The sequence below is a fragment of the Arvicanthis niloticus genome, chromosome 30, assembly GCF_011762505.2.
Source record: "Arvicanthis niloticus isolate mArvNil1 chromosome 30, mArvNil1.pat.X, whole genome shotgun sequence".
NCBI classification, from domain to species: Eukaryota; Metazoa; Chordata; class Mammalia; order Rodentia; family Muridae; genus Arvicanthis; species Arvicanthis niloticus.
Genome location: NC_133438.1, coordinates 15,603,630 through 15,617,222, shown reverse-complemented (window position 1 = coordinate 15,617,222; position 13,593 = coordinate 15,603,630). Strand labels below are relative to the sequence as shown.

The window sequence follows — 13,593 nt, the reverse complement described above, 5'->3', positions numbered from 1 at the left end:
GGTGCACAGGATTGGTTGTTTTACCTTTTTTGAACACTAGTAGGCCCGTACCATGGGGGCAGGGTGTAGTTCCTCCCTTGGCCAGTCAGTTTCTGGGATGTTCTTAACAGGCCTTTGTCTTGTAACTCCCCCTCCTCTGTAACTAATTAGATGGGCCCAAACCTGCTGGCAGGTGCTTTTCTGCCCAAGGTCTAAGGCGAAAAATTTACACATATTTCATAAAATGGCCTTTATAATTTTTCACTCTACAAAACTAATTCAGAATTGTCTCTTTCCTTTTGATAGGAGCAGTACATTTTTATTCATGACGCCATTTTAGAAGCCTGCTTATGTGGAGAAACTGCCATCCCTGTGTGTGAATTTAAAGCTGCATATTTTGATATGATTCGAATAGACTCTCAGACTAACTCCTCTCATCTCAAAGATGAATTTCAGGTGCTGTTTCTAAAGTTTCTATGAAAGCCTTGACAATTTGTCCTGGGTACTAATAACTCTTAAAAGAAAAAAAAAGGTCATTCAGGTCGAATGTGTAAGCTTTGACTCTTCCGCCACTATAACATTTGTGTCTTTTCTTATGTACATTATAGATTTATTTTTTATTAATGCATTGATATCTGCTATATACTGAAGGGCAAAATGAGTTCATATTCTGAAAAGAGTATGAAAAAATATATTATAGCAGTCAAATCTGGTTATGGTTTGTGTGCTTATAACTTTTTTTTTCCCAAATAGAGCCTCACCATTTTGACCTTGACTGGCATGTTCAATGTGTAACCAGCATCATCATAATAATACCTGGGATTTGTACTAAACATTGTGTTAACTCCAATGTGCTCACTGCCTTTGTCCATCCATCAGTATGGAAGAAAATGAGTTCACACGTAGCTCTGGGAAATTGTCATTTAGATTCTTGACGCAGTGTTCTAACATGACAAAATGTAATTGCAAATGGTAGCTTCCCCTTTGAAGGTCATCATTACCTCCTGGATCACCATGCATTCTCTTTAACTGGGCAGGGCATTTTACGGGTAGCTGTATTGTTTTGCTGTTCCTCCCTTTTGAGGAGAGACTTGTGAATAAAAGGTGTCTGCTGACTGCCTCACTTCACAAGGCTCATTAGCTTAACTAAAGAGTCTATCAGCCTGTCACAGAGGCAACCGCCTTTGCCTTCAATCACCGAATCCTTCACCTTCCACTCGGCTTCCCAAACACTTGATGGATTTGTGTTGTGCGATTAAATGGGCCGCTGTCTTGTAACCTGATCTCCCTTCTCTCCTTAGACTCTGAACTCAGTCACCCCTCGACTACAAGCTGAAGACTGCAGCATAGCCTGCCTGCCGAGGAACCATGACAAGAACCGGTTCATGGACATGCTCCCACCTGACAGATGTTTGCCCTTTTTAATTACAATTGATGGCGAGAGCAGTAACTACATCAATGCTGCTCTTATGGATGTAAGAGGCTGACTCTTTTTTAGGGGAAAATGCCCTTAAAATCTACAGAACTCCACTGAAAACTGGATACTTTTCTTTTTTTTAAATTTGGAATTATGAAATGGACTAGAATGGAGAAGTGAAAACTGTCAACTGAAATACAAATAGTTTGAAAAAAGAATATTAGGCTGCACCTCCTAAGATTCTTAGCAACTGTAATATATATAGGTTTATTGTAGATTTGAAGTTCAATAATTATAGCATCTACATAGAAAAATCACGAGTTATATATTTCACCTTAATTATTTTAAGATTTAATTTTATCTATATTTATTTAAGAAGAATTGACATCTTATTTTTTTTAACAGTAGGAACACATTTTAAAATCACAGAATGCCATATCCTACCCCAATTGTGGATTTTTTTTTTTTAATTTGGAAATAGTTTTCTGTGATGCTCAGTGTTCAGTGATTTAAAGGTAACTAGTTTTATTTAGTATTAGCTGAGACTATATAGAAATTACAAAGGAAGACATGAGCAATATCATATTAACAAGCCAACCATCAAGGAAGCACTATTTTGACCTGCCCCACTGCTCATCACCTGCAGGTCCTCCCATGTTCATCCCATGGGGCAGTTGCCCATAAACACAACAACAGGGCAGGATTTAAAATTCTCTCATCAGCCATCTTGCTTTGGTTATCTCGGGAAGAAGCCAGAAATCTATCGGGATTCAGAATCCTTTAAGACAAATTATTGCTTTCATTCTTGTTTCATTTTTATCTATGAAACTCTAGCAAGGAAAATATGGGAGTCTTTTTTTTCTCTTGACTATTATGAGGTTTTCTAAGTTGCTACCTCTATTAAAAAAAAAAAAAAAAAAAAAAACAATGTCTTATGTATGTAACCCATGACCCTTAATGTTCTGTGGAATGGAGGATGGACTCGAACTCCTGATCTTCCAGCCTCCACCTCTTTAGTGCTTAGGACACTAGGCATGTGCCACCATACCCAAGAACTTATTGGATTTTCTACAATTAATGTCAGTGAACGCCCAGCCTAATACACATGTGGAACATCCTACAGTCTCCTACAAAGATGACACTTATACGTTTTCTTTGCTTTCTTTTGTGCTCCAGAGCCTAATAGTCTGAAAGCAGGCTCTAACAGAAACTAACCCCATCTTTGATGTACCCTGAGACTTGCCAGTATAACTTTAATTCATAACATATGTATATATACATATATACATATATATATGTATATATATGTTTGTGTGTGTGTGTGTGTGTGTGTGTGTGTGTTTTAGTATAGCTCATGACTCTGACAGATTGCCCAGGCCAGATAAACATTGCTTTAACACCCACAGAAAGTAAATTAACTGATAGAGAACATGTTGATGATACCCACACAATAACTGTATGATTCTGAGGTACCTGTGAATTTTTTTAATTGGAGAAGAGATGAATCTTATAACTTTATTTATACACTTGTAGAAACGAAATACATATGGACAGAGCAGGGATATTTTGCTGTTTTTTCTTGCAGCCTTTCAGAGACTCATTACCTTTGGGAAATTAAAACTATCCAACAGGTACCTCATGGAGGGTCATCACATCAGGAAGGTCATCCATCTCTTCCTCTGTGTGTGCCCCATATTAACATTTGTCAGTGAAATAAAACTGGGAGGGACTCAAACACTTTAGTGACATCAAACTCTATGTCATTTACTGGTTCTATTACATCCTGGAACCAGTATGTCCTGTGGCTGAAGCAACGCTCTGGTTCCATACCTCTGCAATATTACTACCACTACTTGCTCTAACAACAGCATACACTGAATCTGCTTGTACAACTGACTGTGCATTTTATTCATTCTTTGAGACTTTTATAAATAATCACAGTGAACATATAATCATGTCTACCTCCCTTTCCCCTTCCTGACTATGCATTTTCTGTTCCCGTATTTCTCAAGTATCTTATGTTTTCCACAGAGCTATAGGCAACCAGCAGCGTTCATCGTCACACAATACCCATTGCCAAACACTGTGAAAGACTTCTGGAGATTAGTGTATGATTATGGCTGTACCTCCATTGTGATGTTAAATGAAGTGGATTTGTCCCAGGTTGGTAGACATTGATAAATTTTGTGCTTTTTGATACATCCTAACAGAATAGTAATAAAACATCATTTTCTACTTTATAAGCACTTTAATCACCCTTATCTTTCTTTTTCAAACGCATCTAGGGCTGCCCACAGTACTGGCCAGAGGAAGGGGTGCTGCGATACGGTCCTATCCAAGTGGAATGCATGTCCTGTTCAATGGACTGTGATGTGATCAATCGTATTTTTAGGATATGCAACCTAACAAGAGTGAGTCTTTGTTGAGTTCATTTTAACTGAGCTGATGCAGAGCAAGTAGGGACGTAATTCTCTCCAAACAACAGGAAAGGAAGAACTCATAAACACCACACAACCCATACCAGAGCCACTGATCACGTTATGTCTTAGTTCCTGTACAAAATGTATTCCAGACGTGAGAAATTTGAAATGCTGGAAGTTAGGTTTTCCTGTCAGTGACTGCAGTTGCGTGTCCCATTTGGAAATCTAGACTCGGGCAGTTTCTCAGTCATCCCTGATAGTCTGGACCTGACCCCACAGCACATGTTGGACTTAGGACAAGGATGAAGCACACCTTGTTAGTATTGACATCCAGTCCAGAAAAAAAACATACCAATGAAAAGTAAGAATAATCATGATGACAACAGAGAGGGACAGGATACAACATGCCAGCATCAAAGGAGACTTCCTTGTCATTGTTTCAGGACCTGTGTGCCATGGGAAACCTGAGTTTGGGACAGAGCCAACCACAACTATTGCTAATTCTCTCCCACTCCCAAACCACATCCACATATTCTGACTTCCATCTCACTAAACACTGCGGCATCTGGCTCTGCCCCAGCTCTAAAGGAGGAAGTGGTGTTACTAACTCTTGTCTTTTGCCAACAGCTGAGTGGCATTTTTGTCCCACAAGGTTGTTTTTTTTTTTTCTTTCTGACAAGTCACATGCTTGGTATAATAGCATCTCTGAAAGTCTTTTCTTTAAAACCAACTGACAAAAAAAAAAGTCTACTAAAACTATTTAGCTTACGTAACCAGATAGTAAGCAGAACTGAAAGAAAGTAGTAACCTTTTCGAAACAGCACTTTTAAAAGTTTTTAAAGACATCAGTTCTCTTCATGCCTATGATTTTTAAGTATGTGGTCAGAACTGTCATGTTTCTTACATTAGAAGAACCATCTGTATATCTCGTTAATTGGGCTATATGTACATAAATAAGAACAGGATAAACTCATAACTGATTCTATCATTCATTTCAGTGGAGGAAAGAAAGAATATATTCGGGCATATCTAAGACTATAATTTAAATGGAATCTCATTATGTTTGCACATCTGTTCTAATATAGTTCTAGTAATATTTTAACTAAGCAACTGTAGGTGCTCAACTATAGAAGGAAAGTTCATCTTGAATTCTCTATGGGAATGTCTTCAGATGTGAAATCTGCATTGCTTTATTTTTTCCAGAATATATATTGTTTTGGTTATGTCCCTGCATATATTGCGTTCTGGTGCTTATTAATCCATTCTCTGTCTCATTATTTAGTGTCATTCACTGCATTGTGTGTTTAATATATAAATGGGGTATTAGAGGAAATGGGGTCTATGTCCTACCAAAAGGTGCATAGCCTTTCCATGGGAGACTTAAGATCTGATAACCTTGTAATCACTCACTCAATATACTGCATGGTCTTCCCTGTATTTTCTCTTCAGGGCTCTAGGTTTCAATGTCTTTCAGCAGCAGTGCCATTCTGAAAATATCATGCAAAGTTTTTGTAATATACAGTTTAAGGTGAAGTGAGGAGGTTCCTTGTCTCTAAGGAATGCATACCTTCTCAGAGAAGACTAGCATCATACAAGAATCTTTCCAAGCATCTATTTACTGACATGATGTACACGTGTCAGGGGAGAAGCACAGAAAACAAATTGTTTAACTGGATGATCAGACATAAATGACTGGAAAAGACTTCCGTAAAATAAGAGTACTCGAGCAAAAAATTTGAAGAATTAGTAGGTATATTTGAGTGTAATATAGCTAGAGACAGAGAGCTTTCCAAGAACACTGCGGTTATGTGACATCACAGGAAACTCTGCAGAGAAACTGGGGTCAAATCAGCTATTCTACTTGGTAGTGAAAAGGACACTATAATAAGAAGGTCTCCAAACAAACTGGAAATTCTCATTAAAGTTCCCAAGGCAAGAAGAAAAGAGGTAAATGACCTCAAAGGGAGAGCAGTGTCTCTGACCTCAGCGGTGTGTCAGAGGGAGAAAGAAGTGTGACAGTGGAAGCAAACCAGATCATGAAAGAGGTTTTGGGTCATGGTAGACTAAGAGCATTAAGAAGCCATTAGGTCTAAGAAGGACAAGATCACTTTTGAACTTCAGCAAAATCCTGATGCCTGTAGGAGGAATAGACAGGAGGGAGGGCGGACCAGCCTACTTCACAATCGTGCCCAGATATTTGTCTCCAAGGTGACTTTAGAGCCTATCAAGTTGACAGTCAACATCACAGGCAGATAAAAGGGACAAGTCATGGGTTCTTGTTCTCATACCTTGGAATGTTTCTAAAAAGGCACCTGAATTACTAGACTTAGTCCAGCATAAATTCCTTTTGTATTATAAAAGGTGCATGTCGTTTACCATTCATTATATCCTGATATCGATAAAATGCTGGTTTTCTCTACAGCCACAAGAAGGCTATCTGATGGTACAGCAGTTCCAGTACCTAGGCTGGGCTTCTCATCGAGAAGTGCCTGGCTCCAAACGCTCGTTTTTGAAACTGATACTGCAGGTGGAAAAATGGCAGGAGGAATGTGAAGAAGGGGAAGGCCGGACGATCATCCACTGCTTGTGAGTAGGGCAGAGCAGGGCAGCATGCATGGCCGTGCATGGGACCTCAGAGCTCACTTCCTGGCTAGCCTTTGCGTTGTGTCTGTTTAAAATCCTGGCAGACAGATCTACCACAGATCTTATTTCAAAATAGAACTCTAGTCTCATGAGTGAATACTTTATTACTAATTTTGTCTTTTACTTTCTGACTATTAAATATAACACACTTGTTGTGGCTGAAGCGATGGCTCAGCAGGTAAGAGCACTGGATCTCGGTTTGATGCTCAGGACCCAGCTGATGGCTCACAGCTCTGTGTGACTCTAGTTCCAGGAGATCCGATGCACTGGGCACACAGACAACATGCAAGCAAAACATACACACCATAAAATATAAAATAAAAATTATGCGGTTGTTTTATGCTTGGCACCTGTCTGGACAACTTCTGTTTCATGCAAATGGTTAGGATCTCAATATCTCTATGTTGCAACAAATTATGCCTCTCACGTATTCCAGCACAGAAACTGCTGAGCGAACTTTCTCCTCTAGTCTTTTCCTCTCGGCCCTTCACACACAAATGTAAAGGAGAATCCAAAGAAATGGAAGAAATTTTAGAGATAAGTTTCCTTCCGAAGGAGAATGTGTGACATGTCATTTTCCCCCGAAGGTCCTAAGCGTCTCTTTGCTTTCAGGAATGGCGGCGGGCGCAGTGGCATGTTCTGTGCAATAGGCATTGTTGTGGAGATGGTGAAGCGGCAGAACGTGGTGGATGTGTTCCATGCCGTAAAGACCCTGAGGAACAGCAAGCCAAACATGGTGGAAGCCCCGGTGAGCCACAAGATCTTAGGAGGGTCTCGGTGACTACTTAGTCATGTACCTACTTACTAGTTGGGCTTCACATACATACAGGAAATCAGTCAGATACTGGGACATTGGGACTAACAGGTAGAGTGTAGCGAGTTCTGGTTCTGCCCATAGCAATGCATTCCTTATCACGTGACCTGGTGGGTGAAGAAAATGCTCACATTTAATTTGAGAAATGTGTAGCGTTTGTCCTATGTATTATCAGTGATTTTGTGCTGTGGCAAACTTTTGTAAACGGTTCTCAGAAAAATAAATCCCTTTTTCGCTTGTTGGAGAACATTGAGATAACTCACAGAGCATGCTCATAGGTCACCTTGGAATCTTAGACACCTATTTTCTGTTTATTCACTTACTTTGTTTTATTCAGCTTATTTCGATGCTAGGTGCAGAACCTAGGACCTCAAGCGTGCTAGGCCAGGCATTGCACCACTGACCTGTACGCACGGACCTGACACCCAGAGTTCTTGAAAGAGTGACTGAAGTGTATTGCAGCCATCGTCTAGAGCCCTACCCATCTAGTCTGAATGTAAATTGTCAGTCTGTCATTGCTATCAATTTTCAGCTTTTATCAACCCGACAGTACATTGCATATAATGCATGAGTTCTCCTAAGCTCACAAAGCATCTAAAGTAGGGACCGATGGGGAAACGTGAGCAAGGATTCATTCTGGATGGAGCTGTGTACCAAGCAAGAAGGACACTTACTGCCTCTGCTACATGCTTTACTTGGGGATAGGTACAAAGAGATCAGGGGAAGGAAGAGAAGCTGCAGCATTCAGGAAAAAAAAAGGGGGGGGGGGAGAAAGACCAGAGCATCATTGTATCATTGTTGCTTATCAAGATGATCAGATAGTGAGACAGACAGAGAGAGAGAGAGAGAGAGAGAGAGAGAGAGAGAGAGAGAGAGAGAGAGAGAGAGAGAGAGATTCAGTAAGCTCTTAGTGTTTTTCCACCACTTCCTGCTTGAGGTGTTCACACAGGAAGTGCATTGTTTCCTGAGACAAACATCTAAAGACTTCAGTTTATGCTGTTTCACTCAGGCAAGTGGCAGCTAACTTCTTCCTTTCTCAAGTGCTCTTAGGGAATTCCAGCTGGAACCAGACAACGCCACCCTCTCTGGGATGCTGGCAGTTGAGAGAGACAAAGAGTATAGATTTGAGAAGTTTTACAAACAGAATGGACAGGAGGGAGTTATGACTCTGGTTTCAAAGATGAATAACCCGTGTGTACTCTGAAACATTTCTGAATGTTTCTGAATGAAACATTTCAAGTCACATGGAGATTACTCCCGCCTTCAGAAATAGCATTTGTCTTTGATACACTACCTTTCCTTTGACTCCTAAGTCTCCAGTTGAACATTTGTTCTAGAACCTTCCAGTGAGTTGTTTTCCTTTTTATTCATGTTCCACATATCTTGACAGAATTGACAGAACGCACTGCTTAATCAAGTCTATGATTAATAAAATTTACTATGGTTTGGGCTGAGTTTTGTAGGGGAATGTAAATCTAAACAAAATTGAGAGGCACTGACTGGCTGTAACCATTTTTTTTTTTTGGTTTGTTGAGTGCACTTCCTCCAGGGAGCTAATGCAGAGTATATATGTTTCAGGACTCAGGGTGAAAAGCAATACCCATCTCTTAGAAACTCATGTTGCCTGTGCTTTTTGTCAGAGATCCTGAACATTTTTAATATTCATTTTTTTAATATTCATTTTTAAGTTCTGCTCTTGTTCACCCCGCCTGGATTTTACCTACTTGGACTAGATTAGGAACTTTACAATGAATTACATAATATAAGTCATCATTTATAACAGTGTCTGGACTTTTTAAGTGTCTTGATAGTGGACTAAGAGGCTAGACTCAAAAGAAGTATAATTTTTAACTCAGATGTTGCGTTATCAAGCAGGTTGTCTTAATTAAGAAGAGGCGTCAGAAATCAATTTAGGTATAAATAAGTTTGAGGGCTTTTTTAATTCTTAAATATTCTTTTTAAATTGGTTGAAATGGTACTCTGATAGGATATGAACTACGGAAAAATGAAGCACATGAAATTGCAAAAGCTAGTGTATGGTGGCTGTTTCTCTGTCCTTTCCTCCCTCCTTCCCTCTTCCCCTCCCTCCTTCCCTCTTCTCATCTCTCTCTCTCTCTCTCTCTCTCTCTCTCTCTCTCTCTCTCTCTCCTTTCCTCTCTCTTATCTAAAGAGATTATTTGGAATGTGGAGGAAAGCACAGGTACACCCCAGCAGCAGTGCAAAACAGAAAGATATCTAAATAATCTAACAAGTAATCCATGTGGTAGATTTTTTTGTGTGTGTGATACAAAATGACTCAGAATATATAACATACAAAATGTAAAACAGAAAATCATCTTGAGATGATTTTGAGATGATCATCTGAGGTTTTATTTATTCTGAGATGGTTATTATTTCAATAATGTACTAAAAACGTCTGAAGTTAACAAGGGTAATCTTTAACAATTGCTTCTAAAGACAGCTTTTTTTTTTCCTGGTTCTTTGCCTCCCCTCCCGCACCCCAAGACTGGGTTTCTCTGTGTAGCCCTGGCTGTCCTGGAACTCACGCTGTAGACCAGGCTGGCCTCGAACTCAGAAATCCGCCTGCCTCTGCCTCCCAAGTGCTGGGATTAAAGGCGTGCGCCACCACCACCGCCACCGCCCGGCTTATTACTTACTGTTGGACTTTTGCTAACTCCTTCCATCCCTTCTGTTCCGACTTGCTGCAGGAGCAGTATCGTTTCTGCTATGACGTGGCTTTGGAGTACCTGGAGTCCTCGTAGTTCGGTGAGACTGTTCCAGAGCATCCAAGCAGAAATCCGTTCATCTGTTGAGTCAGCAGCTGTTGTACCTGTGACACCTGCACAGAGAGATTTTAATGTGGGGGGCGGGGTGGGAGGCTTTTACATTGGAGAAGCAAACGTATTTTTCTTATAAAGTTGTGTATCTTAATAAAAAGGACTTGATCAGTTTCTGTTACTGTATGGGAGCATCCACATTTCATACCACCCAAATTATCTTCAGTCAGACCCAGATTCCAGGGAGACGTGATCCGCGTCTGTCCAGTGACCACGCAGCCTTTTCTCTGCTGCTCTCTGGAGAGAGAGCCACCACACATTGCATGCACTCTGTAAGTGGCATTTCCCTCTCTTTTTGAAATGAAAGCTGTGGGACCTTAGGAGTAGGGAAGGAAGCTGTGCAAAGTCATAGTAAATGTCACTTTTATATGTTCCAAGCGTAACAGAGTTCTATATAAATGTATAAATATATATAGATATATATATATATATTTATTTAATTGGCTTATTTTCTTTTAATGTGCAATGATGGCTGGATCATTTAAAGTTCTTTTTTTGAAAATAACATAAGCCAAAGACTCCAGTGTACATATGTCTATATGGAAGAAGCACATTATATTTATTGGTTTTACATTACTTTTTTTTGATGGCTAAAATACTACCACCACACAATCATTTCTTTCTTTTTTTCTTTTTTTTTTTTTTTTGTTTGTTTCAGAAGAGTTTTCTTTAGCTAAAAATCAATGGTAAAACGATTTTTGTAGAGTATTTTTTGTATGTTTAGTGTAAGTAGAGGATAAACTTTTTATTCATAAGCAGGGAAGCAATGTTTTCTGTAGTGGTTCCCTTGTGTACATGCCTGTGAATTAAATTCATGTAAAACATCTTGGTAATTGTTTCTGAATAGAGGACCAAATTAAAATGTTTTGCGGAAAATGTAGTTTCCCCCCCAGTTTCATTAGGTAAATGATGGCTTAATCATTGCATAGGAGAAATCCGCACAGCGGAAGACATTGCAGGTAGCTTGCTTGCCCAGTGTTGAATTTCACCTTGAAGCATCGTTTAAACTTTAAAAGAGTTGTTCTCTGCCTGTGGCCTGGCACTGTTCAGGAACACTGGCTGGCAGCATTGCTGCTTGTGGGTCAAGTTTTAGCAAAGTATAAGCTGTCAAGGTAATACAGTGTTCTTTTTGATGGTTCCAAGCACAAGCTTTGGGTTTCTACGATAGACAACGCGAACAGATCAATGCCCTGTTCCCGTTGCCTGCTTTTATGAGATTCCCCGGTGAATCTTTCTAAGTGTGGTCTCCTTCACATGCTCCGCGTAGCTGTAATTTCACATCCTCATCGGCTTGCAGTTTGTTAATAACTGAAGCATTCTGGTGGTGTTCTCTTCCTTCCGTTGCCTGTCTATGACATGGTGCTTATAAAGATTTAATGAAAGTAAGAGTGAAATAAAGTTTTTATAATTGTAACATTTATTGATTGCACATCATTGTATCTTCTATATGTTCATGTCTCTAGTCCCAACTAAATAACCTATCTGTGACTCAGTATGAGAATGCTACAAAAAAATCTCACGGAAAGCATGATTTACATCCAGGCTGCAGTGCATTTTTGTTCCCTAAATTGTATGTCACATACTCCGGGTAAACGAGGTGGGGGGAATAGCTTGTCATAATTTGTATTAGTTGCTTTCTGCCAAATATCGAAACAAAATAGATAAAATGGAGCAAGAATTATTTTTAGCTCGCACCATGAGGGTTTCAGTCCACAGTTCCTCGGCCTCCTTGCTCTAGGGCTGTGATAGGGACGCTGATGAACACCCCAGGGTGGTACAGCAGCTCGTCTCATGATGGCTGGGAAGCAGAGACCATTCTCTCCTACAGCAAATGTTAGTTCATCTCCTGGGTGGAACGTGGAAAGGCAAACAGGAACATATGAAAGAGAGAGGGAATCGTAAGTCAGGGTAGCTAAGAAGAAACACATCGCCAAGTTGGTGAAAGCTCCACATAGCCCATATCCCACTGCCTATGCTCGGCCTCCCTGCACAAGTTTTGGTATAAACAAGTGTAGCACAGACACCTGACCAAAAATTTAAAGTTTCCTAAACTCGTGCAGGATGTATTTACCTGGGAATTATAGCTGTATTACCATTGCATGTGCTTCTGCTTTGCTTCACAAGGATTCAGTTCTCCTCATAGAGCTTCATCAGACTTATAGCAAATACAGCTATCCATAACGTTCAGTGGACCATGTCGGCTCTAACAGTCAATAAAAGAAAAAATGGAGTCCTCTTTTTCTATATCAATAGATAAAACATATCATGTTTGCTTTGTTTGGGTACTACTATAGCCAGATTATCAGAAGACAGTATGAATATAACTGTCTTCTGATATGAATTAACTGTGTTTTTCTGAATATTCGTGTTCAAGGACTCACACCTTACAGTTTTGAAAACCTCTCTCAGTAGACGAATGTGTGGTCATGTCCTTCTAGAAAGGTACCTTGGTAGAGCTCTGGAATATTTTGAACTTGAAATGTCTCCAAAATGTGTGTGTGTGTGTATGTGTGTGCTTGTGTGTGTGTGTGTGTGCTTGTGTGTGTGTGTGTGTGTGTGTGCTTGTGTGTGTGTGTGCTTGTGTGTGTGTCTGTGCTTGTGTGTCTTGTGCTTGTGTGGTGTGTGTGTGTGCTTGTGTGTGTGTGTGTGCTTGTGTGTGTGTGTGCTTGTGTGTGTGCTTGTGTGTGTGCTTGTGTGTATGTGTGTGTGTGTGTGTGTTATAGACTTGGTAGTATACTGATGGGTTTGAGGAAATGAGTCATCATGAAGGTTCTAAACCTTATTAATTTAGTAATAAATTCATTATTTGATGATGCCATTGAGAGCTGGTAGAAATTAAGAGTTGAAGATCCACCATTTCAAATACCTGTCATACCTGTCATGCAAGCATGAAGGTCTGTTTGGATCCCCGAAGTTCATTGGTCAGCCTTTCTATCTGAATTGGTGAGCTCTAGGTTCTCCGAAAGACCATCTCCAGAATGAAGGTGGGGAGAAATTGAGCAGATATATTATGGTGACTGGTTACAGAGGAAGATCGACAGAGAAACTTAACAGTTGGCTCCTCATTGGAAAACATGCATGACTGATATCATGCCCCAGGAAGGGTGTATCTTGTCCCTAACCCTTGGCTGTCACTTTGCTTTTGCTCTCTGATGGCCATGAGGTAAGCAACTTTGCTATGTGGCACACACCCTGCCATGATATTCAGCCCCACCACACCTTAGTAAAACCTTAGGGACCAAAATGAACCTTTTCTTTAAGTTGCTTTAATCAGCCCTTTAGTCATGCAACATGCTTCTCTCAGGTAATCCTTTCTGTATCCCTCTAGCAGTTTCTCCTGAAATAACAAGTCATGGTATTGAATCTGCCAATCTTTTTCCTATGTGTCCTTACGAGGGAGAGGTTGGACGTCCATGGTACACAGACACAGTTAAGCCTCTCATACTGTTAGAAGCACATACGCAATTGGGAACATAAACATTT

The 13,593-nt window shown here is 40.1% G+C and overlaps 1 protein-coding gene across 9 annotated transcripts in view; it reads left to right on the top strand.

Annotated features, from left to right (window-relative positions):
• The window catches only part of Ptprk (protein tyrosine phosphatase receptor type K), a 501,415-nt gene extending 489,891 nt beyond the window's left edge, over window positions 1–11,524 (top strand). For all 9 annotated transcript variants that reach the window (XM_076927962.1, XM_076927965.1, XM_076927961.1 and 6 more), the window contains 7 exons: window positions 286–435; window positions 1,281–1,454; window positions 3,428–3,559; window positions 3,682–3,807; window positions 6,239–6,402; window positions 7,072–7,207; window positions 9,982–11,524. In XM_076927962.1, coding sequence (XP_076784077.1) covers window positions 286–435; window positions 1,281–1,454; window positions 3,428–3,559; window positions 3,682–3,807; window positions 6,239–6,402; window positions 7,072–7,207; window positions 9,982–10,035 — 936 coding nt within the window. In that variant the 3' untranslated portion in view covers window positions 10,036–11,524. The remainder of the gene's footprint in view (window positions 1–285; window positions 436–1,280; window positions 1,455–3,427; window positions 3,560–3,681; window positions 3,808–6,238; window positions 6,403–7,071; window positions 7,208–9,981) is intronic.
• The last annotated feature ends 2,069 nt before the right edge of the window (window positions 11,525–13,593 follow it).